The sequence below is a fragment of the Streptopelia decaocto genome, assembly GCF_964273445.1.
Source record: "Streptopelia decaocto genome assembly, chromosome: Z".
In the NCBI taxonomy this organism is placed as follows: domain Eukaryota; kingdom Metazoa; phylum Chordata; class Aves; order Columbiformes; family Columbidae; genus Streptopelia; species Streptopelia decaocto.
The window spans coordinates 7,688,826-7,714,892 of record NC_138657.1 but is presented as its reverse complement, the minus strand read 5'-3'; the positions used below and the strand labels follow the sequence as shown (position 1 = coordinate 7,714,892).

At 38.9% G+C, this 26,067-nt stretch overlaps 1 protein-coding gene across 3 annotated transcripts in view; it reads left to right on the top strand.

Annotated features, from left to right (window-relative positions):
* Window positions 1-26,014, top strand: part of RASGRF2 (Ras protein specific guanine nucleotide releasing factor 2) — a 125,934-nt gene extending 99,920 nt beyond the window's left edge. For all 3 annotated transcript variants that reach the window (XM_082075210.1, XM_082075209.1, XM_082075211.1), the window contains 9 exons: window positions 9,256-9,368; window positions 17,663-17,723; window positions 18,369-18,472; window positions 19,066-19,150; window positions 19,766-19,963; window positions 21,958-22,037; window positions 23,832-23,949; window positions 24,676-24,744; window positions 25,485-26,014. In XM_082075210.1, coding sequence (XP_081931336.1) covers window positions 9,256-9,368; window positions 17,663-17,723; window positions 18,369-18,472; window positions 19,066-19,150; window positions 19,766-19,963; window positions 21,958-22,037; window positions 23,832-23,949; window positions 24,676-24,744; window positions 25,485-25,577 — 921 coding nt within the window. In that variant the 3' untranslated portion in view covers window positions 25,578-26,014. The remainder of the gene's footprint in view (window positions 1-9,255; window positions 9,369-17,662; window positions 17,724-18,368; window positions 18,473-19,065; window positions 19,151-19,765; window positions 19,964-21,957; window positions 22,038-23,831; window positions 23,950-24,675; window positions 24,745-25,484) is intronic.
* The last annotated feature ends 53 nt before the right edge of the window (window positions 26,015-26,067 follow it).

The window sequence follows — 26,067 nt, the reverse complement described above, 5'->3', positions numbered from 1 at the left end:
TGAATTTGCTTTTGCTACAAAAACTGACGACACCAAACAGGCAATTTCTGTCCTCTGTGGGAGAGGCTTCTCCCACTGTCGGGTGGGCTGTTCTCCGTGTGATGTGCCCAAGATCCTTGTGGTCATTGCTGGTTAAAATTGACCTGCTGCACAGACTTTTTTCTGCCAAAATGACGTTTCATTTTAAGTAGATGTAAAGAGAAGCAAAGACATTAGATGGGTAAACTGTGGGTCCTTCTTCAGTTCTCTCTTTAGGGTGCGAGATGCTACTACAGACATCCTTAGTGTTGCAGCGTGTGAGTAACTCTGCAGCATAACTAACTCTGTTCTGGTGCTCTCTGGTCTACCAGTGACAGTCAATTCTCTGCACGTTATTTGTCTGCCTGAATTATTGGTCTGATTTATTGTATTCTGGTGCCTAGAGCACATGAGGTGCTGCACTGTCGCATAGGAGTACGCAGGCTATGTTCAGAATGTGTGCAATGTAAAGAGACTAACGTACAACCATCTGTTAAATGTGCTCATACATACATCATTCCACTTAGCCCTGCCCTCCATCCCTCCCTCTGGATCCCTTTGGCTTGCTTAAGAGTGCTGCTCTCAAATGCGCAATAACATGGGTCAGAGTTAGTGTATGAACTGAGAGAGAGAGGAATTATCCGAACAAATGGTTCAAAGCCTTGTGTTTTCTCACTTTTCTCCAGCAAATCCTTACCCAGGGTTTGCAGAGTCTGTCCTCTGCTGGGCTATGAAATGAATTAGCTTCCTACAGTATATTGCAACTGTGTCGAAACCACAGTTCTGGATGTTTCAGGGTTGTGGGGTTTATTGGTTTTTTTGTTTTTTTTTTTTTTAAAGCCTGTGTTTTTTTTAAATTATCTGAGAGTAGCCTCTTGTCTATGGCCAGAAAACAGAATCATTAAAATCAACAGTTCAGCCTATTCAGTGAGTATGTGCTTTCATAAAGCAGTTTTATTATCTTGAAATCATACTAAACAATGCTTAGAAAAAGGATTGATTATTTTTAAAACTTGGGTCATACACTGTAGGAGCCTCACTTTAATTCCAACTACATTGATAGTGATAATGCCAGACCGTCAGCCCTTTCGGGAGGGCAGAAGGAACTAATTAATGTCTCCAGGAGCTCCCAAGGCACAGATAAAAATTTGGAGAAAATCATCCTCACATAATGTGACACATACTTTTTGTTTTTACCACACGGAGCAAGAGGACTCACCATCCAAAACCAGTGCAGTGTGAAAGATGGCTCGTGTAGGTTTTCCAGGGTTTTCTTTTTACATTTTAGTTATTTTCATTCCCTATCCCTCCTCTTTTTTTCCCTACTCTTCTCTGTCTTTTTCATTCAGCAACCTACAGCCCAATAAAGCTTTCTTTTTGCCCAAAATAACAGCAAAATGTTCATGTTTACATTTCATTTTTAAAATGTAGTTGAGAGGAACAGCGTAGGATTCTCCTGTTGTAAACAACGAAAACACAAATTATGAGGCAGACAGTCATTGTGAAGACAAGAGCGTTGCTGTGAACGGAAAGGTCTCACGAGGATAAAACTCCCACTGACTCCTGTAGAGATGGAAAAATAGGAAGGGAAAAGGAGGGCAAGAGGAGAAAGTCTTTATGTTATTTTTCATTATCCTAGTGAGGTCTTGCAGCCTCATTTTCTTTGTTTAACAATACTACCATGTCTCTTATCTAAACACTTCATGTTACAAAATCAAGGGCTTTTTCTGCTTCTGCGACAAGCAGACTGAGATGGAGCTTGTCCAAGGAGAAAGCTTTTGCATCTGCTGATGAAGAGACTTCCCAGATTTGAATGACAGCTGGGTGCTTGGTCCCCTTGGCTTCTGTGAAGATCTCAGCTGGAGCGAATTGGTAAATCTTAACAAACTAGATGGCTGCCAGACAGTGTCAGTGAGTTACGAAGTTACCACAAGATCTGGGGAGAAGATCAAGGCCTGAATTTTGAGAGTGTAGGTCATGATCTTGCGCCTGATGCCTGTCTTGCTCCAGCTGTGAAATAATCTACTGCAAGTCATTTTCTCGCCCATACTGACGAAGCTGTGATGGGTTTTCAACAGAAAGTCTTGCAGATGTAGTTATTGATAGCACTTAGGGATTATGGAGGACACCCGTATATAGAGAATTGTCCAAACAAAGATTATTTCAGTTGGTTAAACATAGTTTTAGTGCACATGAATCGGCCAATTCCATTTCGTACATTGGAATAAAAAATAAGATAAAAATTCCTTTATATGAGCCCCACTTCCCTTGTATTTAAAGGCATAAAGTAATGAATATGATGCCTGGCAAAGTTATAGCAAGTTTATTGTAGAAATGTGAACAGATTACACTTAAGCTACACTTGTTGTGTGATAGTAAGATATTTTAACTACACTTCAAATAAACCCCTAGGATCCGTGGTCTCTGCCTTGAAACAGCAAAGACATTTCTGGGGTTCTTTCTGAAATAAACAGACATCATGATACAAATTGTGATCTGAAGAAACAGAGAGGTTGCCCCAGAGAAAGGCAGAGCAAGGGAACCCTGAGTGAGCCTTCCAGCATGCCGTTGGCCACTTAATGAAGAAATACAGTTTGCATAAACTTAACGCATTGAAGAGTAATCCACTTAATTGTTGCTATGCTCTGTCCAAACGTCGCAGAAGCATAAGGGTTTGCTGTACCATGACCCTTCAGGGAACATGAGTCACCCCTGGAATGGTAGCCAAGCTTGCAGTCAGTCAAACGAATTAGCGGTGCTCTGCACCCGCCTCTGCCGGAGCCTGACAGGTCCCTCTTTGCTTCAGGTCTTTCTGCAAAGCTCTTGAACGTACCGCATCCCAGGACTATGAGGCAGGGATGTCACGTTTCCTATCTGTCCTGGACTCTTTAATCTGACAATACGTAATGGCTAGATTCTTCTTTCCAGGTTTCTTTGTACAACAGGGTTACACAGTGCTTGGGTAAGGAGAGGTTTGTATTGTATGTGCTGAGAAATACTCAGTCACGCTATTAACATAGCTGGTACTTTTAACCTGATTATATCCCATCAGGAGTGACAGGCTAACGTTGATACTGTAAGAATCAGGACTGGCACTCTTCCCCAAATGGTGGCTGTCTCTTTGCAATTGAAACTGACTGGAAGACAAAGATCTTGTGCTTTCATTACTTCTTGAAATAAGCCAGACTTACTTCAAATTTAGTGATGAATTTTCCTGATAGCCAGTTGCAATATCCTCTACCTCTGCCTTCCATGTCTGTAAATGTTTTGCTGCAGGTGAATTTATAAACATTGCTCCCAGCACAGTTGTCTGTGCTTTTATGCTGAAAATGAAATAGTGTTAGAGGACTGCAGCACTGGGGTAACTCAGATTAACTGTGATAGCATTTGATCTGCTGTGTAGGAGATTGAGTCACTCCACTGATACCATTGAAATAATTATCTGTTTATACTTTGGCATGAGAGCAGATATATTAAAATTGTAGGGAAAATCCCATCTATTTAAAAATATTCCAAATTCCTTGTAAACAGTCCTTCAGCGAATCTTTATCCTCTCCTGGATATCTCCAATATTGTGCTCCCAGCAGGATTTTATCATTAGCCTGTGATTTGAAGTAATCAGTTGCAGCCAGTAGCAATGCTAGTCTTCCTCGGTGTCTGTGCCCATCTGCTGTTTTCTGTTTGCTGCTGCAGTTGTGGGCAAAGACCAATGAGTCTGCACACAGCATCTCCGATTTGTATGAGTATTCACGGAGACATCCAAAACCTGACTCTAGCTCTGTGGGCACGTTTCCCTCCCTTTCAACATCTGGCATTTTTAATTCTCCATTAGGTTTTTCTTCTCCCATCAATAATTTAACTCTTCCTTTCCCTCAGAGCATTTTTTCTTGCATATGCCTCTTAAAACTTTCCTATCTACACCTATTACGTGAAAGTCCCACCAGTTTCTGTCTTTACCTGACATTTTTTCTTACTTGATACCTCCCTGCTTACTTCGGGTTTTAGAAATATGACCACTACTTGTTCTTCCCCCATGTTTTTATTTTCTGCTTCTCCCTGTTTCCATCTAACACATCCCTCCTCATTTTCTCCTGTGGTTTATGATTGAAAAATCCACACTGTGTAGTTATTGACAAGACGAAGAGAAGTGGCTAGGAAAATATTTCAGGGCCTTGATTCTTCTTTCTTGCAGTGATAATATCAGCTACATCTGGGAGCGTTTGTGGAAAGACTGTAGGCTGTGCATGCTGAGGCTGGGGACTGAACTGGAAAGCTGTCAGCTGGGTTGGAAAGCAGTCGGCTCCAGTCGTTCCCTGCTTGAAAAACGGCTTCCAGCCTGGGAGGCACTCTGGGTCAAGTGGGTAGAGTCCTCCTCCCACCCATGACGAGCCCTGCCAGCTCAGGGTGTGATGCTCGGGTGGGTGGCACATTCCACCAGTGCTGGCCAGAGCATCTGGAGAACTTCCCATTCTCGGGTCTCCTCAGAGCATAATATTATGCAACAGGAAATTAGAATTAAGAAGAGAGAAACTAATAAAACGAGCCCAAATGCATTCAGCGAAGACTGTCGTGAGGGAGTAGAGCTACATTTATCCTGACGACTCGTCGTCCTCCTCCTCCCCTTCACATGGCAATCACAGGGCGCCGAAGCCAGCCTGCCAGTTGGCAGGTTTGCCTTGTAAGCAAGTGCCTGAGGAGCTGAAGAGTTGGCTCTAGTTTCAAAGCTGAACTTAGGAGGGATTATTTTTACATGAAGCATTTAGCGTTGAAATTGGGTGATGCAACTCTGTGAAAGGGTTCCCTCTAGAATTTTGTTGTGGTCCCTCCATGCACGATTCCTTCCCTTGTCCCCGCCTTTCCCTTTCCTCCCTCTGGAGTTATCTGTGGTCCTTATTACTGACATACTTAAATATAAATTACGTTCTCAGGTTTTAGCTCCCTTTGATTTGTCTGGGTTATTCAATGTTTCCTCACAGTGTTTAAATAAAGAGTGTTTCCTCTCACTGAAGAAGATTTAAAGGAAGAGGGGAGGAAAACCTTTTCAGGTTTCACTGAGCCTACATCAAAACTTAAAAATTATATTCACTGTAAAAACCACTGATTGTAAATCTATATATTTCTTGCTACATATTCTAAATCTACATACTTTTTCTTGCTTTCTGCTGCCTCTGCTGCAGTGTCTTTTGCCCACTGATTGCTAATTTATCCTCCTCTTTTTGTCTTTTTTTAAACTCAGCTGGAATGGGTTGCACTTCTCAGATTGTAGCACAGCTTTCCTAGCTCCTCCTGCAAGGGAATATGCTTGCACTTTATAAAAAGAACATCGCTGTCTAATCCTGTAAATGGTATTGATCAACAGGCTGGTTATGAGTCTACTTAAAATGTAATCATGTTGACTTTGGTGCTCTATAGTTACAAAGGAGGCTTTTGCTTTCATAGCGCATGTGGGTGACAGCAAAATTAATACACTTCCCTCTGTTGCTGCAGTCTTCTACTGCTGGAAACTTCATTAAGTGATGCTGAACATGGTGCATGGTGCTTTTGATCAGTTGGGAACTTCATACACCCTATTCTTACCCTAGGACTCCAGGGCAGTCCTCCTGCTTGACTCATCAGCTGTCATTTTTTTCTACACAAGCACATTTCATAAGTTGTTTTGCACTATAAATATTAAATAAATAAGGAAGAAATATATTTTCCTGTTACTGGCAGTAGTGGACTGATATAAAAGTCTAAATTTTGCCTGGAAATCTAAGTTAATTTCTCTGCTTAGGTCAAATGAAAATTTGAATAAGACACACAAATCTTTAGGCTACTGTGGACTTAAAAATATACTAGAGGTATGTGCCCTCTGATGGAGTATTAGATCACTGTCAAATTTAAATGTGCCTGCTGGAAGATTAAGTTGTCCTTGTCTGACTGACTGTATTCCTTCCATTATACGTACATTTCAGCTAAAAGTCTCTTTGAACATCGTGGTAGTCTAACACATGCGGCAAGTTGAATGTATAGCAGGTTTCCTCGAGCTTACAGCCTTCAATGCAGAGGATGGTGGCAGAGTCTTGTTGTGAGTCCTTCCAATGGCTGGAAGAAATAGTGAGATATATCAACAGGTGATACACAGATAAAAATGTCGTGAAAGTGTTCTAAAATTATACAGAGGGATATGATATACAATATAAAATATATCTAGGCCTCTATATAGCTACATATAAATCTCTGTGTTCCTATCCTATAAATAGATATAATATACACATGTAATATATTATTACATATTAATATATAGTGCACATACTACAGATACAACCTGCATGTATTTATAGATATTTGTCTATAAATTATATTTGCGATTGTTTGCTAAGTGGTTTTGTGTTTGTATAATTCTTATGTTAACTCATAGAGTTAAGTGTAGGTACATGTTTAAGCGTAATGATTTCCCTAGATTTTTAAATATATTGCTTATCACAGCGGACTCTCAGTACCCCCTAGATCATGAACGTCAACAGAAAAATAGATTAGCTCTCCAGTTTTCTTCTGAATCCCACCTTTTCTCATTTTTTTCCTCCTCACACTATAAGAAGCAGCTGGCACGTTGCTGTAAAGAATACCTCCAGGCACAAAAAGGAGATTTGAGACAGTAAGAAAACAGCTGCAGGAACTGGATGGAGATGAGGTCAGGTCTGTCCTGAGGGAAGGGTGTGCTGTGGAGTGACATCTGCTGCTAATAGTCGTGGTCAGGCCGGCATGGAGGTGTGACAGCAGCCGGGACTGAAGGAGTCAGACAAACCATTTTATCCTCTGTCTGTAATCCTAGTTTGGTCTTGCTATGCTGATAAAGGGTCTAGGACTTCTCGTTTTTCTGAGGTTAGAGAAGTGGATTTTTCCACCATGAAGGTTCTTCCAAAGGCACTGTAGCTGAGGTGGAAGACAGCCCTAACCCTAGGAACTGCATGTCTGTATAGCTTGCCAACAGTATGAGTTTTTCCAGCGATTCCAGGGCTACTATCTTGTGGAGATTACTCAGCATATTCCTCCATTAACATGCAATGTATTAATTCTCATTACTTATAAGAATTAGCTTGTAAACATGCAAAACTGAAAGTGCTTCATTTTTACTAAGTCTCATATTCACAGGAGATGCTTCCCCAGCCTGATTCACAAATTAAATAACCTTTAAAATATAGACCTTTTCATGACAAATTTTGTTGCAATAAAGACTTCTTAAGAAATCTTACCCAGTAATGAAAATAATCAACCAATTATGATTTAAGAAGCATACTTGGAATATAAAATCCTGATCATGTTGTTGAGGACTGCCCACTCATAGCAGCAGGTGAGAATTTTACCTGACATGCTAAATGAGCATGTTGGGTTTGTCAGCTCTTGGATACCTTCTCTGTTCATTGATGATATTTTTGTAGCATGACTAGCAAAGGTACCCAGCTTCTTTTATAGGGTGGCCACCACCAAACTACAGGACAGACAGTACTATTACTGATTACATTGGTTGCTTAAGCTTGTGCAGGACTCATGTGTTTCTCCTTTAGTTAACTTTTGATAGTTTCATATTCCAAATGGTTTTCTTTTAAAAAACACTGGAGTGAACAGTGCTCTCGTGTAGTTTAGTTGTAATACATTCCTCGTGCTTTCACTGATTAATCCATTTGCATACCCTAAATAAATGAATAAAAAAATCTCTGTGCAAGGGGCTTAAAACAGTTTCTAAAGAGGGCATTTTGGACAATGGCTACAGAAAAATTATTTTATAAAACACATACAATGCAGTTTGTTGTTTGTTTGGGGTTTTTTTGCTAGTTTGAGGCATATGTAGTCGTTCAAAGTCTGCACATGTTCCTGTTCTACAACATCCTCTAACATGGACAAACAGCACCAAAAATGACGAGACAGATACTAGTTGGTTTCAAAATATGAATTAGTTCTGGCCAAGCTGAGAAGACTTTTGAAGGGTAAAAGAAGAATGCCTATAACAGGAGGGAAATGCCCAGGGCATTGCTGGCAGGTGCCAGCAAGGTGTTTCTGAGCACTGACATTTTGAGCAATAAGCTTTCTCAAAAAGTGCTCTAAGTGTGGTTGTGACACCACTTTTCTTTGATGAACATGCATCCTTCTCCTCATCTTATGGATTTCATCCCTTTTTCTAAACTAAGCATCACCTTCCTATGCGACTTTGGGTGCGCTCTGATGCCCCTGCACCCCTTCAAGTGAAACACATGTTGTGAGGACGTGTGTCTTCACCAGGGGTGGTTCTCCTCAGAGACACGTGTCTACAGAAACCCTCTCCCTTTAGGACCCTGTTGCAACAGAAAGGATGGCAGCTGATTCTTTGTGAAAATTAACATTCCCAGTTTCAATAACTTTGTGGCTTCTGTTCCCATGGAAACAAGCAGGGCCTTGCCACAAACATGGTCTTGTTCACAAGTAACTGTGGGTTATCAAGGAAGATCTATGATGCATTAGATGTCTGAAGGTTTTGGGTTTAAGGGCTTTTTTATCAAAATGCTAGCTTTTTGCTCAATAAAAGCATTTTTGGAGTCTGCTCCTGTAAGTTTCCGCCTTGAAGTTCATACATTGCTCTGTTCTTTTATTTCCTCCAATATGAGAGATCAACAGAAATAGTTGTTGGATTTTCCTGTGTCAGATATCAGTCTGCCTCAGAAATAATGAAAATGCTGGAGCTGCTAGGTGCAGTGGCAGAGAGCACTAGTCTAATATATATAGCTTATTAGGTTGAGTGCTCTACTATGCGGAAGAGGCAGACCTTTCCAAAAGGGTGAGTATGAGATAAGAAATACCAGAGTGGGAGGCAGATAAACAGAGAAACTCAAGAAAACAGTGAAAAGAAACAGTGTCCAGCTTTGCTAGACTGTGGTCTCAGTATTGCAATTACACTGCTTTTCTGCTTCTATAGTCACCACAGAGGGAGGATAAGACTTTTTGTGGGTATTGGTGAGATGTGGTTCTTACTTCAGAAGAGAAGGGTTAAGTGATTTGCTCATTTCCACACAAACAATAAACATCAGAAAAGGAGATAAACTATAGCCTTGGGCTCCCGCTTTTATAGACTGTTCACTACAACAGCTTTCCGAGTTTTCTAAATATTTTCGAACCTAAAACCTGATAACAAAAAAAAATGGCAAAATTCACAAAAGTATATCCTTTCCATTATTTGATCGACATTGTTAAAACACAAGGAAGTAAAATTGTTTTCCTTTGTAGGATTTTGAGCTGAACAACGAGCTGAAAATGAATGTGTTAAATTTGCTGGAAGAAGTTTTGAGAGACCCTGATCTTCTGCCACAAGAAAGAAAAGCTACCGCAAATATACTGAGGTAAACGTGATTCTAATGTGTTAACTACAGCGTGTGAAATAGCTAGGGGATCCTGTATTATAGAAACAAACAGAGTTTGTTTTTTCTCCAGAGTACTTAATTTTGAAGGATTACTAAGTGTTTTATTAGCTATAAAGCAGTGTTTAAACTTTTATTCATAAAAGTGCCCCTATTAGAAAATTTTACTGCAGAACAGCTGGCAGCCATGGGTTCAGTCTTTATGCAGCAGGCAAAAATGCTGCCCAGTAAATCAACAAGACACTCACTATAACAGCCTGAGGAACTCCTATCTTGATAACAAGCCATCTGCTAAGCTCAGGAGAGGCTGATGGTAGCCTGATGTGTCATGAGATCCCAACAAGACCACTCTTGAACCTTCCTTTGTGTGGACACCATGTCCAGAGTTCTTTGGGTAGCTTACAGAGAGGAATTCTTAATTACTACCACGAAATAAAAGACCTTTAAGCTTCTGAATAACCCAGACTATTAAATTAGGGTTAGAACACCCTGGGTTGAGTGTCTAGTCATGCCAATTAGACAAACCTTCATAAGCATTTATCAGGGGAAATAATTTTGTCTACTAAGTATGAATATTTTATAGTAACTGATTTTCATGTAAATTGTTCTACATTACTAAGGAGCAGTAAGCATTTAAAGGTTAGGCAGTTGTTAAAATAAGATGCAATGAAAAAAATGCAGATAAAACTATGATGTGCTTTTTGGTATTTTTGTACATATTCTGCTGGAAAGCCAGTAAGGGTGCAATAAATGCAGTGTGTCTGCTTTTTCTAAAACCATTTGACTGATTTCCCCGTCAGATACTTATGTGAAAAAGAATGTCAGAAGAATAAGGGTAAAGCTGTACACGTGGAGAGAAAAAAAGTCAAACAAAGAATGAGAAACAAAGATAATTTCTTAACAGAAACACTTCATGTCACTGGGATCTTACTTAATTTTTACATAAATAAAAATAAACCTCCTTTTAAATTATGCTGCATGTACTGTTATTCAAAGTTAAGGTAGCAAGTTTGTTTGCTGTAATCCCTTGGAAGAAATGGCAAGCAAGAAGAGCAAAAAGGATTAGGATAATGGGTTTTTATAATATGTGTGACAGCAAATGTTATGTCAGCTTGCTCATAGTGGGAAAAATTACCTTAAGACCTTCAGCTTTTTAAGAACATATGAGAAAATAAACCTGAATTGGCTCTTCCTGGTGGAGTGATGGAATAGTTTTATAGTCCTGTAGCACACAAGTTTGTTAGCAATTTCCTGTATCCAGTTTACAATTAGCCAATTTCCATTAGCTGTTGCATAAAAAATAGGACCTTGGTAATTAGATGTAAACCGTGAGCTTGCCCCCATTTGCATCATTTTACTGCTGTTCAATGAAATCGTAGGTATCATTTGTCCTCTTTCTTTCTAGCACTTGTTGCTTTATTGTCTGAGCATACTGTGTATGTATCTGAGTACTGCGTACATTCGTTTTGCAAAAAATAAAAGAAAAAGTTAAATTCTGTAAGAAGTGAAAATTCTGAAGAACATAAGTTTTTAAAAACTGAGAAGTGGGAAAAAGAAAAAGCAAAAGGAAGCAGTAGAAATAAACCAATACTCAAAAATAAAATTCTGGTAAAAATGAAAAAAAATGTATGCATAGAAATCGAACTTAAAGTTAATTAGAAGCTAACTAATTTCAAATATTTTGTGGAAACAGATTGCATTTTTTAAAATCCTTCTTTCAGAGTCATTATCCTCACAGTATTTCTGGAAAGTATTATGGCACTTTATAAGCAGGCAAATAAAGCACAAATAAAATGATGTGTCCAATTTCTCAGTGAGAGTTTCTGTTGGAAACAGGTAGAGAATGGCAATTTCATGAGATGTGGGCTTCAGCCAAGCCATCTTTCATCAGGGTTTGCAGCTATATACCCTAATCTTGACAGATTTTTCAAACAACATCATTTGATTATAGATTTGATCATACGGAATCATAAGTACTTGGTTACATTCCACAAACCAGTACTGGAAAAAGAGCCATTGGTGGCTTGGCATGCAGGACTAGTCCTTTTGACTGAATGCTGTGTGAATGTCCCACTTTCCTTCAAAATAATGCATGAAACTTAAGCCGTGGCTAACATTGGTTATCAAAAATCCTTTACTGCTTTACACGACTGGCAGTGCTGCTAATGTATATGCATGCTGGACAAGTGCATGTTGAATATTTCAATACAAATTCATTTGCAATATAAATTCATTTTCAATACTATTTCAACAATAAGCATCAGTGACACAATAAGCTATGCCAAGGGTTCAGATACCTCCTGTGTTCCATTTTCTGTAGCAACCATGTTTCAGCAGCAGCTGAAATCACTCTGATATCACATCCATATGTTTATTATATATACAGTCTGCCCATAAACTTTCAGGTAGAAGTTGCTGCGTAAGTAAACTTTGAGACGGAGGCCTTTGCACGAGCACAACTTCCATAATTTAAACTGCAGTTAAGGTGCAGTCAACAGGTTATCAGGATGTGGTCTCCAAGTTTAAAATGTTATTGCATAAAACAAACTGTTCCAAAGTCTTATGCTGTGTAAAACTCTACTGTGAAGCTCTTGGGCTTGTTCTCCAGTCACACAGGAGGCAGTCATTTGCCAGGAATGTCAAATTTGTTAATAGCTGGTAAGGATAAATTAATTCTCCAGGAATGGAAACTGCTTCAGTCACCTTCCGAGAAAGAGTGTATTGGAGCAATTCTGATTTTGGATGAAAAATCGTTCAGCTGGGATGAAATATGCAAGTGTGTCATATATTTCAACCTTCACTGAAGGGAGGAGCTCTGGTTCTTAAATCACTTCAGGAAAATGGGATGCCTGGTAAGCTAAGAGCAGTTTCCAAGCTTTCAAAAGCACTGTAGTTACTCCTGAAGATATATTCTCAACAAGGCTATCTAGTTAATTGAGAAGAGGAAATTACAGGATTTAAGAAATAATCTGCAATTGAATTGAGTTGTTTGTGTGCAACTGTTGATCCATAGTAATGACACAGCGGTGCGTGTCCCTTCATTTTATTGCACCGTAGGAATATTTATAAGCTTTAACAAAAACTGATCAAGTTGCTGGTCCTAAGCAGTGACCTGCTGTCCCACGGAGGCTGTGAGCACACACTTCTGGCTGCCTCAGGAACCATCTCAGCTATTGGGGCAGGAACCAGGACCCCCTCTGGTCCTCCACTTCCCAGCTTGTTACTGGATTTCAAACTGTCCTTTGAAAACTCAACTTTCCAATAATTCAAAATATGAAACTGAGGAATAATTTCTATCAGGGGGGTTTAACTTTTCTGGCAAGTTGAAAATGTCCTTGCTCAATTCTGGAACTAATTTAGTGAAGAATTGAGAAAACAACAGAAGCAGAAGACACAATATCCTCATGTCTGCATGCTATCTGACAATATAATTGTATGAACCAGGTTTCAAGTGCCAGAACAACAAAAGTTTTTTCTATATTTGCACTGAAAATAAAGATACTGTTTCTGGTGCAAAAAGGGGACATGGTGACATGGAAATTGTTCCTTCCCTAACATTTTTGCCTGATGCCTCCCATGGTGCCGTGGCTGGTTGTGGAAGTAGGATAAAGCAAACACTGAATGCTCTGTTTCCTAAGGTGTACAGAGCTCTCTCTATTACTTGTCTCTGCAGATTACTATTTATTGTAGTAGGAACAACCAGAACTATGTTCCTCTTCACCAAGAACTGATGAGCTTCAAGCAAACAGTCCCATACTTCACCAAAATGCTGTAAAGAGACACCATGTTCTACACCAGTGTCTCTCTCATATGATTGGTATACATTTTTTCTGCCTCAGATTACGAATTTTCTATCGTTTGCCAATGTGGCAGATTGCAGTCAATGTTCTGAATGTTAAGAGAAGACCTGTAATGGAATAAGATTATTTCTTGAGTTCCTTGAACGGTCCGTCGGTTATAATGACAGAATGAGGAGAGATTTCCTTTCTGCATTGACTTAGAAAAATTTCTGTGTCTAAGCGAACCAGGAAACAGACTGCAGACAGATGATGAAGCACTCCTTCCAAGGTAACTCTTATCATGAAGGAGATTCTGTCCACCCAAACTGTCTGAAGTTAGGCACTCTGACTGTTCCTCCAGAGATCATAGAGGACACCTCCCTTTCTCAGACAACTATAGACCACAGTGACTTGTGGAGGATGTGAATCCAACCCTGGATGTCCTAAAGGTTTCTAGAGTCTTTCTTGTTGTAGAAATGTGTAGAGGTGCTCTCAGGTATTGTGTTCCTCTTCTGGTTCATCTACCAATGTCTGGTTTGGAGAAATGCTGCTCAGTCCATCATCACCACATAACCACCTCCTTGGAAAGATGTTATCTTTTCAGGTTTCTTCTAGATGGAGGGCTTTCATCTAATACGACTTAGGAGAATATAAATTACCCACCTGGAACTGAAGAGCTTTTTTACTGTTATTAGAAATCAATTTGTTTGAAGATTTTTGACAGCATATTTTTTAGATGAAAGCACAGATTTGTCATAACTGCAAGTTCTGATGAAGCTTTAATTCAAAAGGCTTCTCTGGAACAGGATGAAAAAGTGGAATGTGGCGTGAGCCAGTTGGCATGCCCCTCATGATGTTAGTGATTCACCCAATTGCTAGGTGAGTGTAAAAAATATAGGCTTTTTATTTGTTCTGAAGAGGTGCTTGCAGCAGGCTTTTATATCTAAAAGGCTTTGGCATATCGGAACATATAGTCTGTCAGAATTGTGGTTTGCCAGCCAACCCTCACTGTAGGTCTTGACTTCCCCACATTTCAGTTTTCATAGCCTACTCCTGACTCTGAAAATCGAGGAATTCAGAGTGAGACTGGGAAAAGCATTTCTTATCCTAAATTCTATGTTCAAACACTCAGGAAAGAAAGTTCATGCTTTCTGACCCTACATATGGGTGTATTCCATGGAGTGTCTCCTTTAAGGGTATTGGGTACAAATGCCTCTTGTTAGAAAGTGACCCAGCCTTTGAATATATGTGCACGTATGTGTGTATAAATTTATTGGAAAATCAGTCCCTTTGTCAGCAGCAATGAGAGGAGGAGGAAAGATTGGTTTGTACTCTAAAGATATTCTTACCAGCTTTGTGAAAGACTCTGTATAAAATATAAATGGCAAGGAAAGTGTTTATGAGAAAGACTGAGCTGCTTCATGCTTTCTTGAGTCATCGGACAGAACAGCTGGTATTTCTTGTGTGATGAGATTTTTGTTGAATGGACTGACAGGGTTTCTCTGTAGGGTAAAAAAGCTTCTTTTTATGCAATATTTGTTCTGAAAGCTAGGCAAACCTACTGAAGTATATTCTGCTTGAGATTTTACCAGCCTTATTTAATAACCCCTGAAACCTAGGGGAAATTTCATTGATGGTGAAGCAGGAAGATGTAAAGTTCAGACTGAACAGCAGTGAATAACTTTGATAATTAGTCCTATCTGGAGAATAAAAGGATGGTTCAAGAACAAACTTCTCCTTCTTTTTCCTCAGGATAAATGTAAATGAAATCCAGGGATATGCAGAGGTCAAAATTTGATGGATGACCAATTTTATACCTTGTGTGATCTCACTAGATAATACATTTCAGGTTCTATAACTTACACCATCTTGTAAAATATTTTTAAAATGTTTTATGTACCATGAAGAAATGAAGATACACATGTTAATATTTTCTACTATATTTTTTTTTTTTAATGTTTGGACCGGTCAAGCACAAAGAACAGTTTTAGTGAGAGGTCTAATCTTAGCTGATGACTCTAAGAATTAGGAAGTTATTTCTTATATATTTACTTCCTTCAGTTGTAAGGTAACGATGGAGGTTTCACCCCATGCAGTCCTCCCTGAGAGGATGCTCTTAAACAGTCCAGCAGAATCTCTCCCTACCCTTACTTTCTCTCATAATGCTTTTCACATGGACCTGTGCTTCTTAACGAGCTTCCAGAAGGCTCTCCAAGGAGTGCAATGGGAACTGCCCAAGCAGAACTGGTCAGCTCAGTCTATCTTCCTAGACCTCTGCTGAAACTAGGTATCCCAAAGCTGAGAACTGTGCAGACTGAAGTGGAAACTGCTATTGATGTGATCAAAAAGTAGCTTTATCCAGTCTAGAAATGTGTTGCCCTCTTCAGATTTAAACATAGAGCACTTCTGGATAAAAGGAGAGTTTTTTTATGAGAGTGCCGTGTTAGAATGAAGGATAGGAAGTCTACATAAAATGTGAGACATGTTGTAAGCGAGAATCAGGAAGCAAAGGTGGGGAAAAGTTAGTCTTTTCAGCTTTTTAAGAATCTCATGTTTCCTCTTTTATTTTGTATGAGGCAAATACAATCATTTCTGTATCAAACATGAGAACTCCAGCTGATAGAAAGTTATACGTAAGGAACTCAAATGATGAGTTTATGAGATTACTGAGAATACCTGGGGCAGAAGGGCAAGCCCTCTCTTTTGTTATTGCCAGGGAGCACATGCTTATCATATAGTGAACGATATCTTTCTGCAGGCAATCAGTCAGGAGATAGAGTACAAAACTCAGGTTGCTGGTCTGTTTACAGTTACTGAGGCTGCTCAGTATTATTATCTGGAGAAGATTATGGTTCTCCCGAAGAAGCAGACATTTAAGACTTCACATGACTTGCCCATCAGACATAAGGTGTTGCCACGTCTTATGAAGAAAGAGGCATTTTGTTTCTATTTGATAGGCTGAAAATGAATGCAAGGAGGGTTTTAGATCCTTTCTTTGTGTATCTACATCTGATTTTATCGTAGCCCTCTAATTTGGCAAACAAAAAGGAAACAACAGCAACCCACAGCAGAAGAACCTAGTGTACTAAGCATTAACACTTCCTCCCCACCCACATAGTACGAATTCCATATCTTACACTCATAGCTCCAGCCTCTGGGTAATACAATCCTTTTATTTTAACCCTTTCCACAGCTGGTACTTGGAAAATCTGTTAGTACAGAGTGCAAAAATAAAGAATTGGACGGACCATGAGAACATACTTGATCCAGTTGCTGTGCTTTCTGGAATGATCAGTAGAACTGGATCTTCTTCGACAATAGTCATCTAAACTTTCCTTGAAAATTCAGCTGATGAGTAATACAATGTCTGCAGAAAGCCTGTTTCAGTGCTTACCTATACTTGGAGTTGGAAAATTGAACTTAATGTTGAAACTGTATCACTCCTGATGTAAATCAGTGTATTGACTTCTTACCATATAGTTGGTGTCTCTTAGGCAGTCTTTCACTTACCAGGACACTATTCTTTCTCCCTAAACCTTATCTTTCCTTTAGTAAAGAAATCCAGTCTGCTCAAGGTTTCTTTGAGTCTATATTTTCCAAATGAAGGGGTAAGATCTCAGAATTTTGTGCCAAGGTAGTGCATCAGGGTAGATGGGAATTGATGAATACTTACTATTTCTGCTGGGTTCATTTTTGACCCATTACTCTGAAATAGTCTTAATAATCACAGGTTTTCTGTAGCAGAATTGAAAGCATTGATTAATACTTATATTATGGAAAGCAAATAATGTACTTGCTACAAGTAAAATCTGCTAGCAGTTTATTATCTATTTCCACACTCACAGCTCTTTGTGTGAGACACTGTAGTGCCAATAAACAAGACCACTTCCTAGTGAATCACTCTTTTATGCATGCCTAATCTGCTATCTTTTTGTCGCTTCTCAAATGTTGATTTCTCAAACATTTCCTCAAAATATCATTTAGCAAAGTAGGTTAAAAAACAGATAAAAGGCTTGCGAGGTATTTTTCCACCTTTAGGTTTCCTAGGATTATTCAGGATAGAGAGCTTCTGATTAAATATTGTTGTTATTGGGATGTATGTTTGCACAGCTAGTCCAGTTCTTGAAAAGGAAATTTTTCTTTGTCCCCCAAGCTTCATTGCACTGAAGTCAAAGTGGAACAGATGTATCACTATAACCAGCAAATAAGTACAGCACTTATTGTCATTGACCATTCTATAGTATATGCTGTTCTCAGCTCAGAGATTTTAAGCCTCTATGACCATCATTTTACCTTATGTGACTGATGTTATAGCATTTTGTACACTTTTACTTAAAACAAGACATTAGATTTTAGATACCAGATTTTTTTTTCTTTACATCTTCAATTGCAGTCGTAGGATTTATTTTAGATAAACACGATTGCCTAGCTGTCATAAGGTTTTATCCTAGCTATACACCTTATTTATACAGGATGTTCTGCTACTTATTTTTTCAGGGCTCTTTCTCAGGATGATCAAGATGATACCCATTTAAAAATAGAGGATATCATTCAGATGGTAAGTTCATATTGAAACTTAAACATAAATACTCCTGTAGGAATGTTGTGGTTTTATGTCAATAAAACGTAGCGCAACTGCACAACTCTGCACAGGAATACTAGAATACCAGGAATAAACATGTCAGTTTAAAGACAGTAAGAATTTGGAGTCCATATCAAAGATAAGCCCGTCCAAACTTTAGGATTCGAATTTAAATCTCATGTGTTTTTTTATTTTTTTAAAAGACAACATATAAGAAATGGTGCCTCAGCTGCCACCAGAACCACAGCTGGCCTTGACTGACAGTGCCCAAATCATCCAAACCGTAGCCACCACCATCTCCTAAGTGCATTGCGTTAATCCCAAGAAGAGTGTCAGCAATGAACTAGGTGCAGACCAGTTATGTGGAAAGCAATGCAGAATACACAGACGATTGACATACCTGGTTACTTGCAACTTCTTATGTGCCTGTTTTCCTCTGATTATCCAGCCTGATGTTTACCCTCATGTTGTTAGCATTTTTTCTAAATTCTTATTCCTTTGTAGCAAAGAAGTTTATCACAACTCTGTGTTGGAAGTTCTTACGAAGTTCTTAGTACCCTGTGGTTTGAAATGTCATTTGATGCAAAAAGAGATCATTAAGCATTCTCCTTATTTTTGCAGTCAGATTGCCCCAAACCAGAGTGCTTTGAGACTTTGTCGGCCATGGAGCTTGCAGAGCAAATAACTCTTTTAGATCACGTAGTTTTCCGAAGCATACCATACGAGTAAGTGTTCTCCTACGAGTGACTGAAGTGAGCACGGTGGGTGAGTGACCGACTGGCCGTGTAAGGCACTACACTAACTCGTACTACTGACGAAAAGGTTTGCACACATAACAGGACAGTGCCCTTCGCCTGTTTCTGTCATTGCCTGTGACTCCACTACAGTTTGAGTGTGTTTGGAAAGACTGAGTTTTTTGCTAAGCTAAAAAACCCAAAACAACCTGTCGTCTAAGGCTCTGGTCTAATGAAGGGTGGATGTAGTGTGGAAGTGCCGAGATCATCTGCGTTCATACAGCAGTTTAATATGGGTAGAACCACATAAGCTGACAAGACCGATTTCAAATAAGGCCACAATGCTGAAAATTGGGCGTTGGGGGAGGGGATTAAGAGAAAAATTAATCTTCTTTATAATATTTACTGCTTCAGACAGCATTAAAAATGGTATCGTGAAATGCTGGAATTAGTGTAAAGCTGTGTTATCAGCTTCTAACAAAATGAGGTATACTTGAAATCCACTTAGGCTAGGGTTACAGAGACTTTACTCTGTCTATTAAGAGCATTTTTGTTTGGTTTTTTTCTCTCCTCTCATTGTCTAGAGAGTTTCTTGGGCAGGGCTGGATGAAAGTGGATAAAAATGAGAGGACACCCTATATTATGAAAACTAGTCAACATTTTAATGATGTAAGTACTCTTTAATATAGATTACTTTCTAAGAACTCTATTGACACTGTCTACGACCTCTGGAACTTTTTTTTTAATAATGTGATGTAACTTCTTGTCTAGTAGTAACTAAATGTTACAGTCTCTTTGTGATTAACCTTTTAAATCGAAGCACATGAAGATTCTAATTTTCAGGAATTGGCACTCAGCATTTCAATGGCAATTTAATACAGCAGAATGTTTTAAACTATACTACAATGCCTTGTTGCTTACAGAAGAAACTAAATTTTCTCCAGAGAGTGAAAATATAACACCAATTCTACTTAATGAATGCCCTTTGTATCCCCAACCGTATCTTTGCTCTTTATAATTTTCCTGTAATTTTACTGAGAGACTTCCCAATCAGTTTTATTACTGTTGCCTTGGAGATACTCCCCATTGCATGTCTTACCTGTCTTTCATATTATCATTCCTCCCCTTCACTACAACACTGTTCTCAATAGACTTTTTTTGGCTTTATAAAGAACTATCAGTATTGTTGTGCGTTTGTTTTTTTCTGTCCTGTTCATTAAATAATTGTATGTTGAAAGGGATTATATATTAATGTCCTAAATCTCTTACTCTTTGTTTGGTCAGATGAGTAACCTTGTTGCCTCCCAAATCATGAATTACGCTGATGTCAGCTCCCGGGCTAACTCCATTGAAAAGTGGGTAGCAGTAGCTGATATCTGTCGATGTATGCACAATTATAATGGTGTGTTAGAAATCACATCAGCCTTGAACAGAAGTGCAATCTACAGACTGAAGAAAACTTGGGGTAAAGTATCCAAACAGGTAAGAAAGATTTGATTACAGTATGGTTTCTAGATTTCACTGGTCAGTGTGTTGTTCAGAGAACAACATGTTGAGATAGGATTCCTCCCGATAAATATTTCTACTTATACAATGCTCTAACTATTTGCTGGGAGTGACAAGTGGTACTGGAATTTCATGTAAAAGTATTTTGTATGTCGTTTATCCTTTTTTTTTGGTGTCATTAATTAAACGTCTGCAGGAACAAACTGTTTCCAATGGAATTTGCAGGTGCTTAAGACTATGACTTGAGCCTGAAGTACTGAAATATTTGAGAAAAATGAATTTCTGTAGTTACTAGCTATAACTATAGTCAGCCCAGGTGCCTAAAAGAGAAGCCACATTTCCTTGCCTGTGCAGAAATTCAATAGAGAGGTCAGCACTTCTATCTCAAGGCGGTGATTTTTTTGCTACCCAGTACGACACTGTAGACAACCAGACCTCATGGTCATGTAGGTGCCTGAGTCTGGATGTAGTGAGTATCTCCCTTTAACCCTTATCTTGCTGCTGAGTCTGTCATCAGCATGGTTGAGCCTGTGGAAATTTCTGCCAATAACAAAAATAAGACACACAGAAAAAGACTAGCTGAGATGAAGAGTATCCCATCTTTTATAGGGAGTTGCACTTGATGACCCTTATGGGCCCCTTCCAACTCAAAATATTCTATGATTTATGATTTTATGTTCTGTTTTAAATGGTTTGGAGGAATTGGTTGAATTATTTAAATCTCAGCTTTCTACTATTTGAAAAAGAAAGGAATGTTTCAGTATGGTGGAATAACAGAGCAAGGAGGTCAGTAGGGCAGAGCCAGTCACGTGTAAATTAGGCAGTATTTGTATACAGGGTTTACTCCAGCTAATTGGAAGATTTCAGATTGCACTTTTTAGATCTGGGTAACTGACATGCTAAGGGTGGACTTCTATCATTGCCTTTCCTCCTCTGTATGTTTCTGCTTTGCAAAAGCACTCAAGCAGCCCAAGCAATTAAATCCACTTAAAATACATCCTGACTGCACTGCCTTCTTTCTCCAGTCAGCTTTTCCTCAGATGCTTTATAGCTGGTGCTGTGTTCTTTTATTTAAAAATATGCTAAAACTCATTTCAGTACAAACTGTTATATAACAGTTTACCTCCAAAAAGTTTTATGTTTAGAACTTACTTGTTTTTTAAACGTCTCAGTCAACAACTACAAACAAACAAACAAACAACAACAACAACAAAAATCATCAACAAAAGCCCAACAGATTAATGTCGTTGCACAGTTCTCCAGTACTTAGTGGAAACATAATCTGAGTGTTTCACAGCTTGCTAATGTAGAAGAAAATAAGGTGTCTGCTTCTGCCTACAGCTTTCTCTTAACTGGAAATTCAGCTTCGAATAGAACAAATTTCCCATGATTCTCTGTACTCTCTCAAGTCTATAGCATAAATAGGCTGAAAAGGAATTTTATTTCACTTCAGAAATAATCACACTTTGATGATGACCACTGAAAGTAATTATTGTAAAACAGTAATATATTTTCAAATATATCTTCAGATTTTATCAGAAACCTGGACGCAAAACCAGCCTAGTGCAAGCTGCACGACAGTAAACATCCTTTATTGTCACTGATTTCAGTAAACTCAGCTGAAGATCCTCTGCAACTTGTGAGATCATGTCCCTGCTATTCTTGTATGCACAGTAAACTGAATTGCTGACCATTAATTTAATGAACTTGTGTTTTTTCCTGAATTTGCAGGCTAATAATATTAGCATAGATACAGATTCTGTGTATCACTCAAAGGAAAATGTTTAATGCTGCCTCATCTCCATTTTCAGAAGTACACTAGGAACTACAATGAAGCTAAATTCCTAATGCTTTTGTTACTACTTTTGAAAATGGGGTGAAGATGCTAACTGAATTAGACCTTTTCTAAAATCTTATCCCAGTCATTTATGTGCAACAACAATTGCATTTGTAATGCATTTTCTTTCTAGACAAAAGCTCTCATGGACAAGCTTCAGAAGACTGTATCATCTGAAGGAAGATTTAAAAATCTTAGAGAAACGCTCAAAAAGTATGTTTCCCTACACCATACAACTGTGTTTTGTTATGAGCAGCGGATACTACATGTAAAAGCTTTGATTAAGCTTTAATAATTAATATAATATTGAATAATATTTTTGTCTAGTAACATATTAAATTCCAATTTTATTCTATTTGGCAGTATTGTTTTGCTGAATATCGCATCATTTAGTAGCCGTGATCGATAAATATAATATCTCCAGAGAATTACTGAAACAAATTAAACTATTATTCTGTGTGAATGTTCCCTGTTGGGGTTTTACTTACACTGATAAACTTTTTCAATAAGTGTAAAGCCAGGTTTATAAATTAAAGTTCCTATTCAAAATAGGGATCCAAAGAGTCCTCATTCCAGATGAGAGGTTTAGGACTGAGGACTAAGCCTGAGTCAGTTTAAATATCCTTTCACCCCTTTATCTTGCTTGTGACAGTGGCCAGTAGCTGGTGAGAGGAACGTGGGAACGAGACCAATGTGCAGTGATTATTCCTTTTGCCAGATTATGTTTGACCATACGAAATTTTGATACCCAAAATATCCTGTGGCGAGAGTTCCACAATTTATGTATTGACTTCAACTGCATGTATACAAAACCTGTATTTTTGCAAGTTGTGTAGTTACAAGTAATCTTTCCAGCACTGGGTGGTACAACTACTTTAAATGATCTTAAGAGAAGCAAAGGGTTGAACCACCATAATAATTTCTTGAAAGTTTCAAAATATACATAGTTAGTCAGTTTTTATTTAAAAAATATTGTTGGGGAGCCAATAACTTTTTAAAAAATGTTTTTACTTGCAATGCATGAACAGGTTATTTTTTGTACTCACCAGTTGATATATTGCTTGCATGTGTACAACAATCATCCTCATAATGTAAAAAACAGCCAGAATGAAGTGCACGGCTAAGCATAGTGAGCAGTCTTTCTAAGTTAGCAGTACAGCCATCACCCTGCATTTTTCTCATGCCAGAACTCCAGAAAACCAAGTTTGCTACTATTTCTGCTGACACAAGAGTCGGTGAGCGTGGAGCAGCGATTATTGCATTAGAGAAGCCACAATCATTATCCCATTCCTCCTGTCCCACCAATAAAAGAAAACCCACATTCTCTAGGGTCTCTGTTCCCAGTTCTCCAGATCATCCTTGTCACCTCTCTTTGTCTTTCTCCTTGGTGTTCACTATTGAGAAGGCCTGAATAGACTTTGACAGAATGGTACATACATACATATATATGTATACATATATGCATGAATATGCATGCATGCATGCACACATATGTGTATGTATATATAAGTATGTGTATTTATATGCATGTATATACATACATATGTGTATGTATCTCCACACACACATACACATGCCATTGCTATACTGGGATGCTTACACGACTGTAGAACACCAACCACTCGGAAGCAGGTCCATATGCATTTTTAGCTTGTGTGTATAATCTCTTTCTGATATCATCTTTCAGCCAGGGCTGGAATATGCTTGAAAGCGTTCTGTGAGCCCAGAGTATACCTGTCCTTCCTCTCTCTCCGTCACGTCACCATTCTACCTTTTACTAAAGGTTATCTGCCATAAATATTAGATAATGGACAGAATGCATTCAATTTGTCACATGAAGAGCAAGTGCAATTCAAGTGAAGTCAGAGAAGCTGTTTGTCTTACAAATGAATGCGCCCCATTGTTTAGAAGTATGTCAAGTAATAAAGAGTTTGTATTATATGACTTACCAAAAAATTGCTTTGCAAATTTAGCTATAGACAAATATGCTGATTTCTTGTTTCACAGTTGTAACCCGCCCGCTGTTCCCTACCTTGGAATGTACTTGACAGACCTGGCATTTATTGAAGAAGGAACACCGAACTTCACTGGGGAAGGCCTTGTCAATTTTTCCAAAATGAGAATGGTAATTTTCAGTTCCCTATACGCTTTTCCAACAGGTGTTTAATTATGTGAGTTAATGATTGATTTAATTATAACTCCTTTGAATTTCACTTCTAAGACGTACAAGTATATTGGCATCGTGCAAGTTAGGTAGCTTATTTGAAAGAAATTACTTGACCTAGTCTTCTATCACCACCTTCTGGTAAACTGAGCGTTTTTACAGGGTGAATTTGCCTCTGATTTGTTCTTTGAGAAGTGACAGACAGGAAAAGCAGATGTGCAAAGCTCGTAAAGGAGAGACAAAAGCCTTTTTGAAATAACCAAATCAAAGGAATGTAGTGATTCACCAGAAAGCAGTCATCACAATTTTCTTTTCAAGCATGCGGTGGTCTATCTGAAAAAGCATTTTAAAGTTGATTTCTCTCCAGCTACCATGTAATAATGATTTATAACAACTCCTCAGAGAAAAGCATGCAAATTTCGCTTCTAATATCAGCTTAATAGCCACCTTATGGTTGCACATTGCAGCAGTCACTTGAGGCAAAAAGATGTTATCAGTATAGCGAGAGGAGACTGACTGAACAATAAATGGTTTAGGAAAGTGAAATCCCTGGAAACTGGGGATAATCTTTGCCCTTCCCCTTCCCAGGATAAGTTGCATAATTTGGTGCAAAATTCTTGCCTTATGTTGCTTAGCTGAAATGAAAATGCAGTTGTACTTACTCATACACATGTATTCTTTTGCAAGATCTCACACATTATCAGGGAAATACGCCAGTTCCAGCAGACCTCCTACCGCATAGAGCATCAGCAGAAGGTAAGGATCTTCCTAGACACTGTCACTTACTAATAAAATCAAAGCTGCTATAGCAGTTAGTTGTAAGATCACAGCTGTTCTCGAAAGCTGAAGTCAATGTATCCTGCTCCCCCCCACACACAGAGCAGAGAACAGACAGAAATACGGACAGGCACTGTGGGGCTGTAATACCCTCACCTTGGTAGAAACCCTTTCTTTGACACTGTATAAAAGCAAGTTTTGTTCACCTTCTCTGGAAGGTCTCTTGGGATTTTGCAGCCCTCATGGGTCTGGCATATGAGGGAAGGGGTTCAAAGGGAAATGTCTTCCCCCTGCCCAGCTGGAAGCACAATTCGCCGAGGAATCTCAGAACCCAGGGACTGGGGGACAGGAGGTGGCTGGAGCCTCTGTTGGTGCTGTGTGCATCCTACAATTCTTTTCTCCCGGTCCCTCATGTGAGCCATCAAAACTGGACTAAAATCAGTCTGTGCTTTCAAAGAAAATTTAATCTCAGGCTCCAGGAGAGCCATGTGGGCTGAGATAACCTGGCTGAGGATTTGCCCATTCTTGAGTGTCCATACGTGATTACTAGAGCGCTGCTGGGGCAGCTTCACAGCATTCAAATGAGCTGTTGTGTTTCTCTGAGAAAACAATGTGAGAGGATCTCAGTCTCTTAAGTGGGCTGAAGGGAAAAAATCAAAGCAGAGAAATCTTTGTGGAAGTAACATGCATTTTGTTCATCTGTGTTTTCTCCTTTCCAGGTCACTCACTATTTACTTGACAAGACGCTCATCATAGATGAAGATACCTTGTATGAGCTTTCCCTAAAGATTGAACCCAGACTCCCTGCCTGAAGAGCCAGCTTCGCTTCAGAGTCTACAGAATGCTTTAATACAATTAACAAAATCGTGCATGCCAAGTCCTAAAGACAGCAAGGGAAATATTGAGAAGAATGCAAGCTCTGTTTTCCAATAAGAGATACAGAGCCTCACACACAGCATTTCCCTCTCAGGCAATGAAAATGAGCATTGGAAGACAAAGATGCTTCCTACATGGATTAAGTGATTGTTGCTTTGCAAAGGTGTTGTTTTGCAGTAGAGACTGTGCATTTAATGGAAAACAGGAGATTTTCCTGTGAACAGGTACTCATTGTAGCCGTCTTATGTGACAAGTTAAGGGAACAGATTTAAACGATGATAATATATATGTTAAGTGAGCAAAATGAGATGACTGTGATGTGGCCTGGGCTGATCGCTAACTATGTGTTCACATAGGCAGTAATGGTAGTGATGTCTTCATATTGTGTTAACTTCATTGAAACACAGGATCTTAACAGTCATCTGC